This window comes from Sceloporus occidentalis, unplaced genomic scaffold (assembly GCF_023333645.1).
Source record: "Sceloporus occidentalis isolate IW3139 unplaced genomic scaffold, rSceOcc1.0.p SCAF_6, whole genome shotgun sequence".
Lineage (NCBI taxonomy): Eukaryota > Metazoa > Chordata > Lepidosauria > Squamata > Phrynosomatidae > Sceloporus > Sceloporus occidentalis.
In genome coordinates, this window is record NW_028316986.1 from 43,619,345 (window position 1) to 43,641,246 (window position 21,902).

General features: G+C 40.0%; 1 protein-coding gene across 12 annotated transcripts in view; it reads right to left on the reverse strand.

Annotated features, from left to right (window-relative positions):
- LOC149310679 (serine/threonine-protein kinase MRCK alpha) overlaps positions 1-21,902 on the reverse strand; it is a 283,756-nt gene that overhangs the window by 218,510 nt on the left and 43,344 nt on the right. For all 12 annotated transcript variants that reach the window (XR_016281698.1, XM_089529524.1, XM_089529522.1 and 9 more), the window contains exon 2: positions 1,359-1,450. Coding sequence is in view for 11 of the 12 variants with exons in the window: in XM_089529524.1 (XP_089385650.1) it covers positions 1,359-1,450 (92 nt within the window). In the remaining variant the exon portion in view is untranslated. The remainder of the gene's footprint in view (positions 1-1,358; positions 1,451-21,902) is intronic.

The following is a 21,902-nucleotide window of genomic DNA, read 5'->3' on the forward strand; positions in this document are numbered from 1 at the left end:
GATTTTACACCTTCTGAAGCTGACACTTCATGTTTTATCCACTAGACCTGAGCTGGGCAACCTCCATGGTTACTGGAAGCATTTCCTCCTTGCCCTCGTGGGAGACCCACAGAATGCCATAACCCCATCAAATTTCTTACAAAACCTCAATGGTACTACAATAAAAATTTTAAACATGCTCTTTCTCCTTTTAAATAAGGTATTTGCATCTTTCTGTGCAAGTTTAGCCTTAGTAGCACACATATCTTCTGCATGTTAAATAGTACCAGTACTAAGATGGGAGATAGGATACCGCTGTTTACTTCTCTCCATTGCAAAACTGTTCTTCTACTCCTGCTCCACTAATCATGTACTGTATATACTCATGTCTAGACATTTTAGTCAAAAAATTGACCCCAAAAACCTGAGTTGACTTATTCATAGGTCAATGTAAGTACCATACTCTAACTCTTACCAAAAAAAGGAACCAGCCTCTGGTGAAAGGCAAGAGCTTAATCTGTCTTGGAAGCAATGATTCCCCCTCTATTCTTTCACCCATGCAGCCTTTAGTATGAGCACAGTTATGCCTGCTAAAATTTTGTAAGTTCTTTTGCACTGTTTTCCTTTGCTTCATCCTTTAGACCAGAGGTTCTCGACTTTTGGGTCACAACCCCTTTGGGGGTCGAAAGACCCTTTCACAGGCGTCACGTAAGACCATCAGAAAACACATATTCTTAGGAACAGAGACACTGCTCCTCTATGGTTGGAGGTACCACAACATGAGGAACTGCATTAAAGGGTCGTGACATTAGGAAGGTTGGGAACTTCTGCTTTAGCTGCTCTGTTACATGCTCCTAAGTTTTACTCTCGACTTATCCATGGGTCATATCAAAAGCCATAATTTTGACCCCAAAATCTGTCCCTGACTTACACATGGGGTCGACTTATAGTTGAGTATATATGATACATACTCAAGAGTCCATTGTACAAAAGAATATTCCAGATAATATAATCAAGTATTGCATTTAATAGGCATGCAGTGGCTCAGCAATTAAGACGTTGACTCTGATGATTGTAAGATCAGCAGTTTGAGACCCAAGAACTATGTGATGGGGTGAGCTCCCGGCATTAGTCCCAACTTCTTCCAACCTAGCAGTTCGAAAGCATGTAAAAGTGCAAGTAGATAAACAGGTACCACTTTGGTGGGAAGGTAACAGTGTTCTATGCAGTCATGCTGGCCACATGATTAAAGAGTTGTCTGACAACACTTCTGCATCAGAAAACCTCAGTGGTGATTTATTTGTACATACTTTCCACAGCATAAATATATTTTTTACCCTAAACACGATAGACACATTCAACATCTAAGTAATTCTTACCTCCCCAAAGGCTCCTCGGCCAATCACTTTCAAGATTTCAAAATCTTCCTTATGTAGCCGCATCTGTTTCACTTTAGAAGTAAAAGGCTTGGCTGAAACAAAGGAAAATATCAATCATTCTAAAACACAAAATGAAAATACACGATAATACTGTATATGACAAAAAATTAATAATGGTTCCTACAACATGTACAATATCTATTTAAACCTAATACAAATTCTTTGTGTTGTCTTTAGCATTCACATGTGAAATTTGGAACATTTTGCAACAGTATTGCAGTTAAATTGTTATGGACCTGGAATGTTGCTTATTGCTGAAACAATTCCATAGAGCAGCCTTACCCTCTGACCACTTGTTTTCACTGAGTACAAGTGGTTGTACTTAGATTTATTTTCCCAAATGAAATAAGGAGGAAAAAACAGGTTGAAGGGAAGGGGTTAATAAATACTCCCTCCTCTAACACCACTACTTGGATAAAAACTACAGGTTTCCATAATTGTATTTTTTTTAAAATTAAGCTGATAAATATGGTAACCAATCTTCTATATCACAATATTTAACATCATTACATGCTGTGTAAAGGACCGGATTATGAAAAAGAACTACAAATAAGAGGGAGCTGCAATTTCTCATGTGGGATTGTGAAGAGTTTTTACCTGCCCAATTTTCATCTTACATCTTGTCCTCTTTTATATTTGGCCATTCTAGAGATTTCATAAAAGCAGAGTCAACAAAATTAAAAGTCTGAGAAGGATTGTCTGTGGCAAACTGCCTTTTGATACTTTACAAGAAATAACACAAGCCAACTCAAAAAAAAAAATGACAAATTTTAGCTGTAAATTCTCCCATACTTGGTGGAGCATATACAGAACTCTTCATTTTAGTTGTACAATCCACAGAATTCAAACAAATTTGTCAACATTTCAGAACCAGTCAAAATAGTTTAAATTCTAGACTACACAATGTTCCAGTAATTCATTCCCGTATCTCCAAGGACTGTGAAAATGTTCTAACTGAACAAAATCATACATATGCCAAGAGATTATGACCAATTTAATGTGAAAATATGTCTGCAGCCCTTTCATTTTGAATTGGAATTTCATTCCAGTTCCAGAATTTATATGGGAATACTGGAAAAACCAACTTTTGAGGGGGGGTTGCATTTTGAAACATAGCTATCTAAAATATTTTGTGCTGCATCTGATGATTTATGGTACCAATACTTCTTATTTTATGTTTTTTTCAATAGCTAAGAATCAAAGCACAACGTGACTCAATCATCCCACAAATATAAACCAGTGTAAGAATAATGACTTCCCCAAGCAAATAGTTATCAAACAGTACCTAATGTAAGAGGTCACTCAGCTTGCTATATCACCAACTTCATCATAATTTGTCTGTCAAGTAAATGCTGTACCCACAGGTTTTATAGCAACAAAATCTGGGGGTGGGTGGGAACTACACTGACCAAACAACTCTGAAGGTACTTGCTGGGTTCAAGTGTTTAAAAAATTAAACTTTCAAGATGGCTATCATATCACTTCTCCATCTTTTCCAAATTAAACACACCCAGCTCTCTACGCAATGCTTCATAAGGTTTGGTTACATTTTACTATCTTGGTCACTGTCCTATGGACACATCCCAGCTCCTTCTGGAACTGTGGCTACACTTTAGAATGATGCAGTGGCTGGTATTAAAGAGATGTTACATATTTTAGTTAGATATCAACTATTTCACAGTTGAGTTCTTTAAGAACTCTCAAGTAAATACCATCTGGACCTAGCATTCTGTCAGTGAGATCTAGAATGTCTTTTCTTGCCAACACTATTTCTTTCAGCTCCCAATTCTCCGTTTCTGGAAGCACCATTCAGGCATGAGCAACTGTCTTCAGTAGAAAAGAAAAGAATTTAAATTCCTGTGCCTTCTCTTCAGAACTCATTTAATGCCATTGTCATTCAATGATTCAAACACTTTCCTTGCTGACTCCCTAGTCCTATATATTTAAATAATTCCTTACTGTTGGTCTTGATACTATTTGTGACATGCTCCTCAGTATCCTTGTTTTTATCCTTGTCTGCTTGCATTTCCTTTGTGCAAGTTTTTCCCCCCACCTCTTTGGAAATGATTTCTGAAAGAAACCTCCCAGCCATACCCCCAACAGCTGCATTCACACTGCCATGCTGCTAACCTCTTGGACTTCATAATTCCTTTACTGATCTGTAGTTATATATTTTAGGTCTCTATTTGTAAGGCTTTTAGAAGTACCCAAATATTATGGAAAATTGCTCTTTTAATTTGTTTCCTTTCAGTTTAGACAAGTTTGCTCTTTTGAAGTCAAGAGGACTGGTACATTCCCACTTCCATTTAAATGAAATATAAGAACACTGTGGTCTCTATTTCCAGTCTGACCAACTCCACTCATATCTCAAACTAGGTCCTGGGCAATATCACTTAGGGAGCTGGGGATGTTTAGCCTGGAGAAGAGAAGGTTAAGAGGTGATATGATAGCCCTGTTTAAATACTTGAAGTGATGTCATATTAAGGAGGGAGCTAACTTGTTTTCTGCTGCTCCAGAGAGTAAGACCTGGAGCAATGGATGCAAGCTGTAGGAAAAGAGATTCCACCTCAACATTAGGAGGAACTTCCTGACAATAAAGGCTGTTTGACAGTGGAACACACTCCCTCAGAGTGTAGTGGAGTCTCCTTTCTTAGAGGTCTTTAAACAGAGGCTGGATGGCCACCTGTCAGGGATGCTTTTAGATTTCCTGCATGGCAGTGGGTTGGACTGGATGGCCCTTGTGGTCTCTTCCAATTCTATGATTCTATGATTATACTTAGGATTCAGTCCAAGGTCACCACACCTATGGTCAGGAACCTTAGGCAGTTCCATAGGTCAGCTATACATTTTAACTTTATCATGATTAACTCACACATTTATCCAATTGTATGAGGATAGCTAACATCACCCATTATTATACCAGTATATTTGGCAGCCTTCCTGATTTTAGTTTCTTTTTCAATATTACCTTGAGTAATTTGGTTGAGGTGGAGGATGACAGACCCATATTTGGCAGATCCTAGTAATGCCATTCTGAATAAATCTGTAAAACAGGGTTCAGCAAACTGTGGCCTGCAAGACACATGAGTGTACAAGGCCATTTTATGCCTCCCCCTGATCATTTCCTTTCCCCCAAAATGTGTTTGACCCCAAATACTCCTCAATATAGTGGTGTGGAGCCATTTCTGCCATATTTTTAGCTGGCTGAGCCATTTAAAGTCCAGGAGAGCCTTTATTTAAGAACAGAAAGTGACCCTAACACACATATTCCAAAGAAGATTTCTTTGGGGACTAAAATGGCTGGGGAGGGGGCAAAATGTGGGAAAATGCACCTTGTTGGGGGTGTTTAGAGGCATTCCATGGCCAAGAAATTATATGTGTATATATAGAGAGAGGGAGAGGGAGAGGGAGAGGGAGAGGTGCTTTGGCCCACAAGGTCTCTGGGAGAAGTTAATGAGCCCCCCTGCCCTCTGGTGGTTCTACTCCCCTATATCATAGCAGTGCTACTTAAAGTAGTGAACCTTGCACAGATCCTTGTCCTTGGAAAATTCCAGGCAAGAAAGAAACAATTGTACCCAACAGACACAGATTTAGTGGCAATTCCTGGCACACTGCAGTGGCACTAAATTTGTGCCCACTGAGTACAACTACAACTACAGAATTACTATAGAGGAACTATCACTTTTAGAAGTTTTTAGTTTGCTCTATATATTCATGTATAAGCCTAGAAATGTACATTAAAGTAAAAGGCTGTAAACAATGCTAATGCAGTTGCCATTTGCTTTGCTTGGTCTTTTAATCCTTTTTAATGTGTCTGCACTTTCTTAGAACTTCCATCACAGTCATGATTTACAGTAGTTCCCTCTTCATCCATCTAGCCTTTAGAGTGAGCACAGTTATGCCTGCCAGAATTCTTTAAGTTCTTTGGCATCATTTTCCTTTGCTTTGGCTTTCATATCCTTTCTTACATACCCGTAAGATTTTACCCTCGATTGATCCATGGGTCATGTCAAAATCCATCATTTTGGTTCTAAAACCTGCCCTTGACTTATACATGAAGTTGACCTGTGATACTTGACACTCCAGAGTTGTAGTCCACAACTCAAACCACTAAACCATGCTGGCTTTCTATGCAACAGGTAACATTTCAGAGAAAGTTACCCTGGAGTTTCCGGGTCTTAACAACCTAAATAAGGCATTCAGGACCTCACACTGCTGCCAGTCTGCACCACAATTGATTCTACCCAGAATTCCTTACCAGAATATCTGCGTAATGTATCTTGTTTCTCAAAACTATCTATGTATCTAATTATTCAATAATTATTCACTGTCAAACACCATCTACCCAGTGGAGATTTATCTTCAGTACTTGGTCTGTCCCACAAGGAAAGGGTTTGTCCCAAGGTATAAATTTCTTCTTTTTTGCACGGAAGATCTCTCTCAAGCATCTCTGGGTTAGCTACATTGACTTCTAGGAAACAAAATTGCTCCCTGAGGGTCTTGCCCTCACTGCACTGAACACTCATCCAGAACATCTGTCCAACAGGCAGTCAGTCATACAAATGATACTCGGCACAGTTGGTGCTTCATATCCATGGATTCTGCATCCATGGATTCAACCATCTATGGCTTGAAAGTATCCTCCCCCCTCCAAAAAAAAAATTCCAAAAAGCAAACCATGATATCACTATTTTACAAAAGGGGCACCATTTTACCATGCGACTGTATACAATGGGACTTGAACATTCACAAATTTTGGTATCCACAGGGGGTCCTGGAACCAAACATCAGTGGATACCAAGGACCCATTGTAAAAAATAGAATATACCCTTTCAATCCCTTTTGGCATTCTACCTTCAGTAACTTTTCTTTTTAAATTTTTTTTATTTGTTTGCCCCCCAAAACTCAATCGCTAACATAAGGTGGGAAGGATCTGAGGAATACTCAACTCACATGAGTGTTTTCACACCCTCTCACCTGCTCTTTTGTCTTGGAGGTTGATATGGTTCACCTTGAGGGGCTCCCTTTTAGGGGGGATTCAGACATACAGTCAGCCCTTCTTATACACAGATTCAAGCATCCACAGTTGGAAAATATTCAAAAAAGTATCAAACCTTGATTTTCCATTTTTTATCAGGGACACCATTTTGTATGTCATTATATTTAATGAGACTTGAGCATACAGGAATTTTGTTATACACGGGGGATCTTGGAACTATACCCCATCGTATAACAAGGGTCCATTGTAACAATAAATGTTGACCTTATTTGTTTCTAGTTAGTTTAGTTTGCTGCTCCCACTGGTAGGAAGCCCCCTTCAAAGACAATTGTAATGAACAACATCTTTTCCAGGGAGAAAAATGGGGAGAACACCAAATCAATTTGTTTCTGTCTACTATGGTGAGTTGATTTACCCTCTGCCTCAACAGCCACAATGAGCAATAGCCCTCAATATTGCTGGGTTGGGATTATACAGAGGAAAGATCAGAACTAGAAGAACTAGGAAAGGTAAGTAGTGATAACAGAACTGAGATACTCACATCTAAAAACAAACAGATGCCTTAGCAAAGAACTCACAGAAGAAACATATATAGAAAGACTTAGAAGTTTACATACAACCAAGGAGCTCTTGGTCCTGCCATCATCTCAGGCTTGCCTAGTGAGGACATGAGAGAGCCTTCTTGGTGGCTGATCCCACCCTCAGGAATGCCCTTTCGCTAGACTGACTCCCTCCCTGCTTTCCTTTGGCCGGCAAGTAAAAACGTTTTTATTTAAGGAAGCTTTTCAAAAATCACAACAGGGTGCTTTATTTAGGATGTGTGTTATGTTTTAACTTTTGTATGTATTTATGATAATTTTATTGTTTTAAATAGATGATTTTAATTGTCTTTAAAAAAATTAATCCGATGCATTTGAAATGTTTTATCTTGTAAATTGCCTCGGGTCCCTTCTTGAGAGAAAGGTGGCATATAAATGAAATGAATAAACAAATAAATAATACTAATTGGCCTATCTGCAACCTCTTTCTGCTATATGGGGCTAGTGCTCATTGCTGATAGGCCATTTAATTATCATTTTCTGAACTTCTGCACTTCATCTATCTTTGATTCCCCTCTTTACAATTTTCCAACTCACTCAAGCATATCCATAGAAATCTGCCAACTGAAGTAAACACTTCATGCATCAAACAAAATAGTTAGTGACCATAAAAGTTTAAAGACAGAATAAAAATGGTTGATCTTCAAGGTGCAACAAGAGACTGTTTTTTTCCTACAACGAACATTTCCACAGTTCTACAGATGGCTAAAAATTAGCCCCAGTTGTACTTAATCATCTTGGGAACGCTGGTATTAATTATTCACATCAGGTCACTTAACCTGTTCCTAACAACTGAAATCACTGGTTGTAAAAAAAAACACAACAATTTACAATGCAAAAGTAGCCAAATACAAATGGCTTTTCTGGTATCATGATTGGGACACTGTTGCTAACACAGTGAAACCTGACACTGCTTCAAAGAAAACCTGCAGAATATTGCTGCACTGCAGAAAATGACAGCAATGTGTAAAAGGATTTTCCTTCTGCCAGCCTTCTTTCTCCATCTATGTACAGATGAAATGGTAGCGGGGTGGTAAAATACCACGGAATACATACCTGACATCATCTTAAACAAAAGAGGGTAGAAAGCTCATTTAATTTGTAAAACATAGGTCCAAAACACACTGCAGAAATAAACCAGTTTGAGACTGCTTTAACTGCCCTGGCTCTTGAAATTGTATTTACTGTGGGACCTGAGCTCTCTCGACAGAGAAGGCTAAATGTCTCACAAAACTAGAGTTCCCAGAATCCCTAGCATTGAGCCAAGGCAGTTAAAGCAGTCCCAAACTGGATTATTTGGGCAGTGTGTTTTGGGCAAAGGTGGCACAGGACAGAAAAACAAAGAATGGAATAGGGAAGAAGAAAGTAACCCTCCATAGCTACCTATCCAAAAGTCATACACATACTTTGATGAAACTGCCAATTTTCTGTTGTCTTCAGTAATGGATGATGGATAACAATATTATTGAGACCAAGGTTTGTTTGTTTTTAAGTAAAAGGCCACAAACATATTTTTGCATTTTAACAATTATTTTTTCCCCATCCTTAGAATCATTCTTTACATACTTTTCTTCGCAAAAAGGAATTGTCAACATCCCTAAGCAAATCTCAAAAGGTTCTGGCATTTCCTGAGAATATTAAGTATAGCCACAAATTCCTATCCTTTAATGCTATAGTTAGGAAAATATTTTTATTCCTGGTCATGTATAAAAAAATAGGTACCAAGTTTCTAGCTGGATCAACTGGAGAGCACTGTCATTCTTGGCTACATCCTATTCTACTACCATGCCCACTCCAAATAAGCAACACGTATAACTGGAGATTAAGAAATCTGATTACTCTCCACAGAAGAAGAAGAAGAAGAAGAAGAAGAAGAAGAAATAACAGCAAGTAAGCCACCACAAGTAAATTACTACTGCATAAAGAAATATAGCATACGGTCATATGCATTTTCTACTAGATTCAATGTTACTTATTCCTACAGTATGTAGTAGCTTAGCAGGTGCAGTTTTCATAATCTAGCTTTTCTCCAAAAGCTCAAGCTTTTAGGATGAGAAAGACCTAGAACAGGGGTAGGCAACCTACGGCCCGCGGGCCGGATCCGGCCCGGCAAGGCCTTGGGACTGGCCCCAGCCCAGTCCTGCCGCCGATTGCCCCCGGGGCCTTTGGCCTCTCGCGCGGGGGCAAGGAGGAGCAAGCGACGGGCAAGGGGGGGGCAATTGTTTATAGAAGCCTCAGAAACATGCATTTATATTAACATTTTTTTAAAAATCAGCAAATTTTTTTGCGTATCCTCCATTTTTTAAAAAAAGTGCCCTCCATTTGAAAATTTTGTCCTATATTTGTCCCAGTTTATTTATTTATATAATTTTTTAAAAATTATTTAATTATTTATTTTTTGGCTTCGGCCCCCCAGTTGTCTGAGGGACAGCAACCCGGCCCCCGGGTCAAAAAGGTTGCCTACCCCTGACCTAGAACATAGGTCACCTTGAGCTAGTAATCTGCCCAAGTCACCGGGTAGGCTTTTTAACCAAGCAGAGATTTGAACCTGGTTTTCTATATCCAAGCATAAGACTAGTCACTCTGCAATGACATCTGTGACAAATTCCCAACACCATTCCATAATACTGTACTTAGTTGTTGTTGTTATATTTATTTCTATCATGCCTTTTTCCCAGTTGAAGACTTAAAGCGGTTTACAAGTTTAAAAAAATCATTAAAAATTCACAAGATATAAAAGTTAAAACAATATTAAACAATAAAAAGTTTAAAACTTACTTAAAACATATAACATTACACACACACACACCAGACAGTACAACACTTAGCAGGCTCCAGTGCATTTTTTAGATGAAATGGGCCTTATATAGTCACTCAGCCAATGGCAGTCAGAGAAGAAAAACCTTTACTTGTCATCAAAAAGGAAGCAGGGAGAGGGTCAGTCCAATTTCTCTGGGGAAAAGAGCTCCAGAGCCTGGGATAGCCACTGAGAAGGCCCTCTCCTAGGATGTACCTGTGAGGGGGAAGGGCAGAGAGGAGGGCCTCCGTGGCAAATCTCAAAGCACATGCAAATTCATAAGGGAAAATACAGTCCTTCAAATAATCTGGAGGTGAGACATACAGGACTTTAGTTAGTTCTACTGTAGAATAATTTACTACAAAGCCAAATCCTAAAAACTTGAAAGTAATGAAAACTTTGTAGGGAATAAATAAACACCCTACATCGGCAAGCAAATAGAGCCTAGTTGTACATATAGTAATTTTAAAAGACACATCCCCTATGTTATAGTGAGCATACAAGATATCATTGTCTTGTGATGGACCATGGACCTACTAGTTTCTGGGACTCTTGAAAAAAACTGTACAGTGAATTAGCCTTGTTCTTATGAATTACTGCACTTACATCCTTCTGCTGTCTACATCACACAATCAGTTGTGCCTTAATAGTTACAGAACTAAGTATGCACACTTCTTACCTTATAAATTCAATATAGGATTTATGCGGGATAGTTCATGCAAAGCTGAATTCAGTCCATTCCTGCAATCAGTCATTTGGATCTTGACACACTCTGCACCTACTTTTGGGATCCCTCCGTGTAAGGGGAAATCAGCATATACTGAAGCTCCATAGGAACTAATGGGGCTTGCACCTGTGGCATGCGGCATCTGGCAAAGACGCGTCTTGCTTGGCAAATGTGATACTATAATGATGTTATAGCTCTAATGTTGGTTTATGGTATATTCTTGCTTAAAGTTAGCAGACATTATTCTCTGTCCTTATTGTTTATTGAAAATGGTCAATTATACAAGTTAAAACTGGGGCTTCTAGCCATTTTGGAGATTGGTTTGTGGGCATATTTGGAGGTTTTTTCCCATGTGTTGTGTACATGACCATAAAATGGCTGGCATGGGGGCTTGGCTACTCATAAAAAGGCTACTGTATGTTGCGAGCCACAAAATTTTTAGAATACCTCTGCTCTTTGTGACTTTGTGCTCTCCCCCAGTCCTACAAAGAAAAGAGACATGTATCTTTTTCTTCCATATCCAAATCATTGGAACAGTGCCTCCACTGACTTGCATGAAGGCATCATGTGGGAGCTATGTCTTTGAAAATGGCTCATGGTGGAGCCCACCCTCTGCCAAGTACCTCTGAGGGAACTGAGTTCTTGGACAACCATTTGCAGAGGTGCAAAATTAGTGTTCCACCAACTTCCATGGTCAGGGTATTTGGAAGCACTGACAGAATTTGAGGAAATGCTTTTGCAGTACCCTTCAAGTCTGTCATCAAGACTTCAAGTCTGTGATCCTGATGTGTTCTGAATATTTGTACAATAGGCAAAGATTTGCTTGTAATTAAGACTTCCTAACAGGTGATAAAATCTCTTTTCCTCCCTCTAATGCCTGAAATCTCCCAATCTGCCATCTTAGCTAGGGTTGATGGCAGGTGCGGTCAAAAAACCTATGGGCAGCACCACTTTGTGGGAGGTTGCACTAGAGAATCCTTGTGTTTTCTGGGACTGTATGCAACCCAGATGAAAACACTGCAGACTTGGCAGAAAGGAGTTGTTAAAAATTTCAGAGCACTTAAAGCTGTAAAAATCAACTGCAGAAAGGCACAGTGTGATATCAAGTACTTCAGGAAAACATGTGCATTAGCAGACATGAAAAATAGGGGGACATGATGGTAAAAACTTTACTCAAGAATCTAAGGGGGAGAACAGATAGAGCTACCAATTTCAATTAGTGCAATTTCAATTCTTGTTTCATCATTTCTTCCATCCAAATGATCTCTCTTCTTTTTTTCCCATGCAAAGTTTAACAACCTCATTTTTTCACTGCCCTTTCTCCACCTATAACAACCAGATTTGTTCTTCCTCTGCCCCCAGCGTTTCAGCGGTTGAAGAGAGATGGTGAAAATAAACTAGAATATATAGTAGCTGAGAACAGAAGTGATATCCACCATAGCCTGTGGCATGCCCACCTGGGTGACCAAAATGATGACATAATGCCCTCTCAATGACTACTACTTTTCTGTCCATCCTGGCCAGCCAAAGAAATGATGGGTGCCCAACATCATGGGGCACTGGGGTAGTAGCTGAATTCCAGAGGCAAGTTTGGCCTGCCTAAGCACAGTGCATGACCACTTATTTGATGCCTCCCAGACAGTGAAGACCATTTGCCGAAAAACAGCCAAATAAATTAATGCAGGCACCGTAACATCCAGTGGTCACTTATATTTTGCCAATACTTCTTGTCTGGTTGCAATCCTCACTAGTGACATCACTAGGGTTGGTATTACCCAATGGTAACTCATGATGTCACTCCCCCACTGACCTTCTCCATACAGAATCCTTAGTAATGTTTTTTGTATTAATGATATTCATAAATCATAATTCCTGTATATCACTGAATGCAATGGTAACTGTTGTGACATAAATAAAATTATACCTTTAAATTAAAATATATGTATTTACATATACAAAGATCCATATGCTTAAAGTGAAAATTTGGTAAAATATGATTTTTTTTAAAAAAGAAAATGTAAAAAATTTAATTAATTTTTAAAAAGAAACTGGGGCCTCTGCTTTCTCTTCCCACTGAATCTCACCCACTCACACTATCTCTTCACCATTTTAAAGGGGTAGAGGTGAATGCCACAGACCATTTCTGCCAAAACACAGATGTTTGATTAGCAATTGTGTCAACAACACCCCTTTAGTGTGTCACCTGGTGCAGTCCACATACCCCATACACACATCCCTAGAGATGCCACTGGTTCTCACCACTGCTTCCCTTGCCATAGCGAATATTAGTCTTTAAAAATGGTTCCTTGAGGGATCCAGTATTACCAGCAAGCCAACCACAATAGCAATCAAAGCAACTGAAATATATCATGTATTTGGTACTAGGAGAGGAGCAAGGGAAATCATGATTAGGGCACTATCAAACACCAAGAAGGAAATGGAGTTAGAGGGGAAAGGATTAGTACTACAGCAATGAGTCACAAGCAGTAGAGGGAGCAGGAAATAAAGGATATTGTAACAAATAGAATAGGATGTGACATTTCCTAGTTCAGGGGTAGGCAACCTTTTTGAGCCGGGGGCCGGGTTGCTGTCCCTCAGACAACTGGGGGGCCGAAGCCGGGGGGGGTGGAGCTTCCACCTCCGGGGGCGGAGCCGCACACGGGGGGTGGAACTTCCACCCTCTGGGGCGGAGCCGCATGCCAGGGCGGAGTTTCCACCCTCCGGGGGCGGAGCCGCATAATAATAATAATATTTGCAAGAAGCTACTAGGGCCGGCAATGCCATAACACAGGAAAAATGCATGCACACTGTCTCAACCCAGAAAAGAGCAAGCAAGTCCATGTGGGGGGATTTTGCAAAGAGAATACCAAAGGATAACAATAATAATAATAATAATAGCAATATTTGTAAGAATGGAAGCAACTAGGCAAGGCCACAAAACAGCAAAAAACGCATGCCACTGTCTCAACCCAAAAAAGAGCAAGCAAGCTTTTAATGCTAAAAGGTCTGCTTTAACAATATTAGTGGTGGCGTTGCTGCTGCTGATGATATTGATATCAGCCAGCTTCTGAGGCCCAAATGAGGACATTTTGATCATGCCTAAGAAACATGCATTTATATTAACATTTTTTAAAAATCATCAATTTTTCACATGTCCTCCATTTTAAAAAATGTGTCCTACATTTGAAAATGTTGTCCTATATTATTTATTTATTTATTTATTTATTTATTTATTTATTGGCTTTGGCCCCCCCAGTTGTCTGAGGGACAGCAACCCAGCCCCCGGCTCAAAAAGGTTGCCTACCACTGTGTTATAAGGTAATGACCACAGATGATTTAGATAACTTTGAAGTAGATAAAAGGACGGAAAAGCAGACATATATAATCAAGGGCAAAACAATAAAACTAACAGTATTATATACAGTGCATCCTCGCCTTACGCGGGGGATCCGTTCCGGATCCCTCCGCGTAAGGCCAATTCTGCCAATGCTCGAGCCCCATTGGAAACAATGGGGCTCGTGTGTGGCTGCGTGGCGGCGCAGGCGCGCGCGGGGTGCAACGGGCGCGCGCGCCCATTCAATTGAATGGGACGCGCCGCCCCTTCCGCCCCGCGCGCACGCCGCGGCTTGAGCGCGTACGCTCAGGTCCACGTATGGCGCACACGTATATGGCGCGGGCGCACTGTACTGTACTAAAAGTGGTGGTGGTGATGATGATGATGATGGTGATATTGAAATAGTTCAAGATTTCCTGTATCCTGGCTCAGCCTCCTGAAGTTTGGCAGTCTCTGCAGACCTTCCCCCCCCCCCCCCCCCATTGCTAAAGGAATATTCTGAGGTGGTGAGCGATCCTATAGAATTCCTTTCATCTGTATCAAATGGCTGCTTGAGTTGAACATGGCACCTGACAAACTAATAGTACGTCATTTTTTTACTCTACTGTTTAACTCACCTAGATCCAACAGGAGAAACTCCAGAGAGAATAGCAGTAGCCACAATACAAAACAAAGTCTACAATAATCTGATAATGACAGTGACACCAAGGTACAAGTGCTGAATTCTTCCAATATATCCAGCAACATAGAGTCTAGATAAAGAATCTGAGGAATAGGCACATGAATAATGTATTTACTTGAAGATGGGCACAGTCCCAGATCACAGATATACTGGCTCTCAATAATGAAAAAACAGGCCAAAAGGGAGTTGCCGTATTCAATTCTCCAAGAGTCGCGTGAGTAAATGTTAGTTGTTCAGGAGCAAACAAGGGTGTTCCCTGTGCAAACTGAACTACTGGAAAATATTTCTATACAAGAGCAGAAATGGAGAAAGCTTTCTGTGGCCAAATTAGGTCATTATCGAAATATCAAATTACTTTGTTGATTACAAATTCACACATTTATTGAGTTTCATAACACTGAGACACCGTTTTTGACCTGCATATCACAAGTTCTCTTTTGTCTGGCAAACTTTTGTTATAATTTGAGTGGATTCTGTCTCTGTTGCTTGAAAGAGCTCTACGGATGTGCCATCTGTTCCTGGTGATTTAGTTCTACCAAGTGCTTTGAGTGCAGCTTTCACCTCACTTTCTAGAATTGTGGGTTCATCTTCAAATGGTTCTTCCTCAAATCAATATGTCATCTTTTCATCTCTTCTTTATAGTTTTTCAGTATACTGTTTCTGTCATCTTATTTCTTCTTGATCATGCAGTGCATTCTGCTGCCTGTAGAGCATCTCCACTCTTGGCTTTAATTTCACTTTGAATTCTCAGATCTTGCAGAAGACATCTATTGATCTACCTTTTGTTGTGGTCCTCCATTTCTTTGCATTGATTGTTACAGCAGTTCTCCTTGTCCTTGTACACAATTAATTGAACAGCTGCATTCAGAGTTCTGGTCCTAGTTTTGGCACCTTTTACTTTTGCTTCTTGTCTGTCCTTAAGTGCTTAAAGAATTTCATCTGTTATCCATATATAGATGGATGACAGAGGCTATAAATAGTGTCTTTCCAGTCTTCCCTTAAAATATCCCTGGTTTTAGTCCAGAGTTCTTCTGGCTCCTAGTCAATTAACCTTAATAGTGCAAATACAGTTTTTACATTATCTTTAAATTCTGAAGAGATGTTCTTCAGATTATATTTTGACACAATGATTGATTGACTGTTCGTTAACTTTACTTTTCAGCAGTTCATGTTTTGTGGCACAATCTGTTCCTGGTCTTCTTTCTAAACACAGTGTAATTATCTGATTCACTATGCCCATTCCTGTCCACATTTGCTTATCATAAGTATTGCAATATTTATATTTTCCATGTCTTGTTTTACTATGTCTACCTCCACCTGATTCATGTTTCTCATATCCCATGTTCCTGTAACATGTGTTATACACCTTTAGACTTTCCTTTCTTCTCTGAACTTGTCAACAGCTGCATATCTTTTCAGCCTGAGTCACAGCACTACTCGCATTTGCTCTTCCCCAGTAGTTCGTTGAGTGCCTTCTGATCTGGAAGTCGCATCTTCTGGCACTATCTCTTATTTCATTTTGGACTGTCTCATCATAGTGTTTTCGTGGTAACAAATCTTCAAAAGGAGGTTTACTATGCCTCCCTCTGCTCAGTACTAACAAGTGTTAACTATGATGCTACTGCTGTTGTCTCTGAAAAATCCTCCATCAACGTCAGTCTCCACTACTGCTGCTGCCCAGTAGCTACTTGGCACATGTCATCCCACTCCTCAACAAAAGCCTGGTCTGGGAGAGCCTACCAGTAGGACTGACACTGTCAACATAGCCTCTTGCCACACAGGAGCAATATCACTACCACAGAAAGGTACTGCCATAGCGAGCAGAATGGTAGTGCTACAGTATGAATGCTTATTATATCTTCTTCTTGTTGTTGTGTGCCTGATGTTATTTCCAATTTATGGCAACCCTAAGATAAATCTATCATGGGGTTTTCTTGGCAAGACTTGTTTGGAGGAGGTTTATCATTATCTTCCCCAAGGCTGAGAGCATGTGACTTGCGCAAGGTTACCCCATAAATTTATGGTTGAGCTGAGAATCAAACCTTGGTCTCCAGAGTTGTGGTCGAACACTCAAACCACTATGCCATGCTGGTTTGCTCTTATTATGCCTATCTGGCTTTACTTCGCGAACGAAGATTCAGGAAGGACTCATCCCGTGCTTTCTACAAGCGTGTTGATGACTAAAAAGGCCAATCCAAGATAAACAAGTCCGGTTGCAGAAAGCACAGCAGAAAGTCTCATTGGGTGATGTTTCCAGGTTGTGGTTCTTTTTGTGTTGTCGTTTCTCTTTGAGACTCGTTCGGCGTGAGCTTTCAAAAAAAGGCTGCAGCATCGTAGATAGTGCATCTCCATGCCTCCCGATGCGAAGCTAGGGTGGATCATTGTTGGTGATCAATTTGGCCGAGCCTGAGGTATTGTTTCAGGGCGTCCTTGTATCTCTTCTTTGGAGCGCCCCTCTTACGCTGACCTGTGGCGAGTTCACCCCAGAATACTATTTTTGGGAGGCAATGGTCCTTCATCCTAGAAACGTGTCCTGCCCAGCTCAGCTGCGTCCTCAATAGCATGGCCTCAATGCTGGTGGTCCCTGCTTGCTCAAGGACAGCAACATTTGTCACATAGTCAGTCCAGTGTATATTCTCTGAAAACCCAGAGAAGTGAAGACAAGCAGCCACCCAAAGGGAAGGTATTTTTACCATACATCAAAGGAGTCACAGACAGAATAGGCAAAGTGGTGAGGAAGCATAACCTGCAAATGATTTACAAACTGATGAAGAAAATCCAGCAAATGCTTTGCTCAGCCAAGGACCAGAGAGACCCTCTTACAGCTGCAGGAGTTTACCGCATACCATGCAGCTGCGGACAAGTCTACATAGGGACCACTAAATGCAGTGTGAAAACAAGAATCAAGGAACACGAGAGACACTGCAGACTGGGCCAGTCAGAAAAATCAGCAGTAGCAGAACATGCCACAAACCATCCTGGGCATAAAATACTGTTTGAAAACACTGAAATTCTGGACCATGCCAACCACTAACATGTCAGGATGCACAGGGAAGCCATTGAAATCTACAAACACCTGGACAATTTCCACAGGAAAGAGGAAACCCTTAAAGTAAACAAGGTTTGGCTACCAGTCCTGAAAAATAGCAAGATGAAGACTCAATAAATGCAAATGGGAAACCATTCAGAGTCAGGGGCTTTGCCAGCAGACAATGAGCACTAGTCAAGCAGACACTAAACCTCCTTTGCATTAGCCTCCCACCCTGAGGCCTGCCATTAGTAACAGAACAATCCACATGCAAATCACTCCTGCATTCCCAGGCTCACACAGTATATATAATCCCACTTTTTCCAGGCAAGCATTCTCTAAAGATGCCAGCCACAGATGCTGGCAAAACGTCAGGAAGAAAATCCTCTAGTACATGGCCGCATTGCCCCCAAAACCCCACAAAAAAACCATATACTGTCTTTCTCCCAGGACTATGATAAAAACAAATTCCAGTATAATTCAAAATCTGCCAGCAACAACTGCCAGTAAAAGACTAAGTTGTTCATTGACTGATTGATTAGTTAACTTTATACCTTGACATAAATCTACTACAGCAGGGGTTCCCAACCTGGAGGTCGCAACCCCTTCGAAGGTTGATCAACACTTTCTTGGGGGTTGCCAGGTTGGGACTCGCCTCTCATTCCCCATCTCCTCCTCCACACAGCGACTGCTACAGCTGTCATTGCGGGGGCGGCAGAAGCCCTGCACAATGGCAGCAACAGCAGGCCAGAAAAGGCCTGGCTGGAGGAGGCGGAGGTGGCAGGGCTTCCAGTGGCCTTTATGGCCAGACTTTCCCCCCCTTCATCCGGCCGGCGGACTCCCTGACGGTTGGGAGGCCGGGGAGAGGCAGGACTTTTGACCGCAAAGGCCGCTGGGGCTTGTAATTCTGTCATCCAAGTCATTGATAAAAGATGTTGAATAGCAATGGCCCCAGGACAGAACCCTGTGGGACCCTGCTGGTTACTTCTCTCCAGGTTGAAAAGGAGCCATTGTTGAGCACTCTTTGGGTTCGGCCGGTCAACCAGTTACAAATCCATGCAATAGCTGCCTTGTCTAGCCCACATTTTACCAGCTTGTTTGAAAGAATGTCATGGGGAACGTGTCAAAGGCCTGACTGAAATCAATATATGCTATATCCACAGCATTCCCTTCATCTACCAAGCTGGTATTTTTATGAAAGGAGATTAGATTTGTCTGGCATGATTTGTTTCTCTGATTGTGATTATGGCATTTCCTTCTAGATGTTTACAGACTCTGTGTTTAATGATCTGCTCTAGAATCTTTTCTGGTATTGATGTCAGACTTACTGGATGATAATTGTTGGGATCCTCTTTTTCCCCCTTTTTGAAGATGGGGACAACCTTTGTCCTCCTCCAATCTGCTGGGACTACTCCTGTTCTCCAGGAGTTCTCAAAGATTATTGCCAATGGCTATGATATTTTGGAGAGAACAAGATAGAAATGTGATGATCTGGAAGTGTATGCATTGTATTATGGAAGATAATGCTAGAAAAATAATAAAGACATGGGATATGCCATGCCATGAGAGCTCATGATCGTTTGCTCTTGCCACTTAGATCTAACATAGTACCTCATACAGGTTGAGACTCTCTTGTCTGGAATTCTGAAATCCAAAATACTCCAAAAACCAAAACTTTTTTCATGGGTACCTGAGATATTGACTCCTTTGCTTTCTGAAGATTCAATGTATACAATTGAACCGTCTAACTAAAAAGATTGCATGTACAGCGCTGTGTAAATTTACAGCGCTTCCTAAATAAAGGTTAATAATAATAATAATAATAATAATAATAATAATAATAATAATACAAACTGTTTCATGAATAAAATTATTTAAAATACCACATAAAATTATCTTCAGGATATGGGTATAAGGTGCATATGAAATATAAATGAATTTTGTATTTAGACTTGGGTCCCATTTCCTAGATATCTTCATTTTGTATGTATAAGCAAATACAGATATTCCAAAATCCCCAAAAAAACTCAAATCCAGAACACTACTAGTCCCAAATGTTTTGGACATGGGAGACTCAACCTAGAAGGACATTATCGACCTCTTGTGTGCAGCTTGTGTGCAGCTTGTCAAGGCATGAATTACTACTTTTTACAATCTGGGGCTATGGCATATGTGATCAAAATATCAAATATCATCAGAGTCAAAAAGATGACAGGTGATAATTGCTCCATTGAAAATGAAGTAATTCAATAATGTAATGAAATAAAGTTCAATATGATATGCAACTACACATCTTTGTGGGAATTAAGAGGAAAATAAAACCTGAAGATGTTACATTATCCGAGTTGGTTAATACTGGGTACAGATTAATTTATTCCTTTTGGAAACTCATTGTGGTATTTTGAGTGGAAAATATTATCTTTTGGATTTACATTATAATCATGGTTGGTCATTTTATTTATTTATTTATGGTATTTATACCCCGCCCTTCAGCCCTAATGGCTATCAGAGCGGCTTACAATTATTATTTTTAATTAGACAGTTCCCTGCCTTCTAATGGTTTAAAAAGAACTTTTTACAGAAGGATACAGATGGGGTGAGGATTAAAGATTTAGGAAGCAACTGCCACTGTTTTTCTGCAGACAACTTCCTAAATCTTTACATACTTCACAGCCTAAAATGCTAAAAATCTCTGAGAATTTTTTTTTTGAAATGTGTTGCAATGAACAACTTACATATACTATATTGCATTATATAACCTGTTATTATATTATTACTATATCTCATTGGCAACACTGAAACTAACATCATTGGTAATGCCAATGATGCTTATCTTTTATTTCTACTGGAATATGTAGTCAGGTTGTGTTTATTTTATGTGTTGTCTGTTTTAACTGGTTTTCTTATGTCTAACTTTTCCAGTTCATGGTACACCTCCTTTTTGTTCTACAGAGAACAGATATGTAGTATACAACTATTTTAAGTAATTATTGTATAAACTATCAATTGATATATAAATACATTTACTTTCTATGTTAGTTTACTTGCATTAATATATAATAATTACTGTTTAACATTTAAGTTTTACAATTTTAAAATACTGAAACAAAGCTTTATGACAATTTAACTAGAACAGCCATTAAGATAACAAGCCTGTTATTTACTGAATTTCCTTAAATATCTTCTGGATCCTTCATAAAAGTTGGCATTATATAGTCCTCTGTTGCAGGTACAGATCTTAGGAAATGTTACATATTTTTCTTAGAAGATCAGCAATTCACATTTGAGTTCTTTAAGAACTGAAAAACAGATAGCACTTGGATGAAATAATTTGTTTGCTTTCAAAGATCTAGAACTTCCAACAGGAGCCAGCATGGTTTAGTGGCAAGAGCATTGGACTAAGACTCTGGAGATGGGGTTCAAACCCCCATTCAGCCACAGAAACCCATTATGTGATCTTGGGCAAGTCGATTCTATCAGCCTCACAGAGGAAGGCAAAGGTAAGCCTGCTATGGACAAATCTTTTTTAAAAAGATAGATTTACCCTATGGTTACCATAAGTCAGAAACAACTTGAAGGGACACAACAGCAGCAGCAACAACAACAGCAACAACACTGCAATACCTTTCAACACTATTTGTCTCAGTTCATGAACACATCTTTAAAATCCTCAGGGAGCTGGGGATGTTTAGCCTGGAGAAGAGAAGGTTAAGAGGTGATATGATAGCCCTGTTTAAATATTTGAAAGGATGTCATATTGAGGAGGGAGCAAGCTTGTTTTCTGCTGCTCCAGAGAACAGGACCCGGAACAAAGGATGCAAGCTACAGGAAAAGAGATTCCACCTCAACATTAGGAAGAACTTCCTGACAGTAAGGGCTGTTCGACAGTGGAACACACTCCCTCGGAGTGTAGTGGTCTCCTTCCTTGGAGGTCTTTAAGCAGAGACTAGATGGCCATCTGCTGGGGATGCTTTGATTTGGATTTCCTGCATGGCAGGGGGTTGGACTGGATGGCCCGTGCGGTCTCTTCCAACTCTATGATTCTATGCTAGTTCAAGCACAGGTATTTGACCTACATCCTGTGCAGTGAAAACATATGCAAAGAATTCATTCAGCTTCACTGATCTCCTGTAATACTCACTTAACTCCCTTTTTATCCAACAGGCCACCTGCCTCCATAGGTGTTTTTTTCCCTTCTGACACATTAATAGATTTTCCTCCTATACTGTTCTCAATGTTCCCTACAATATGCACCTCAACTTCTTATTCTCTTCTTGTATTTCCTTTGCATATGTTTGCCTTCCATTTTTTCTTCTCA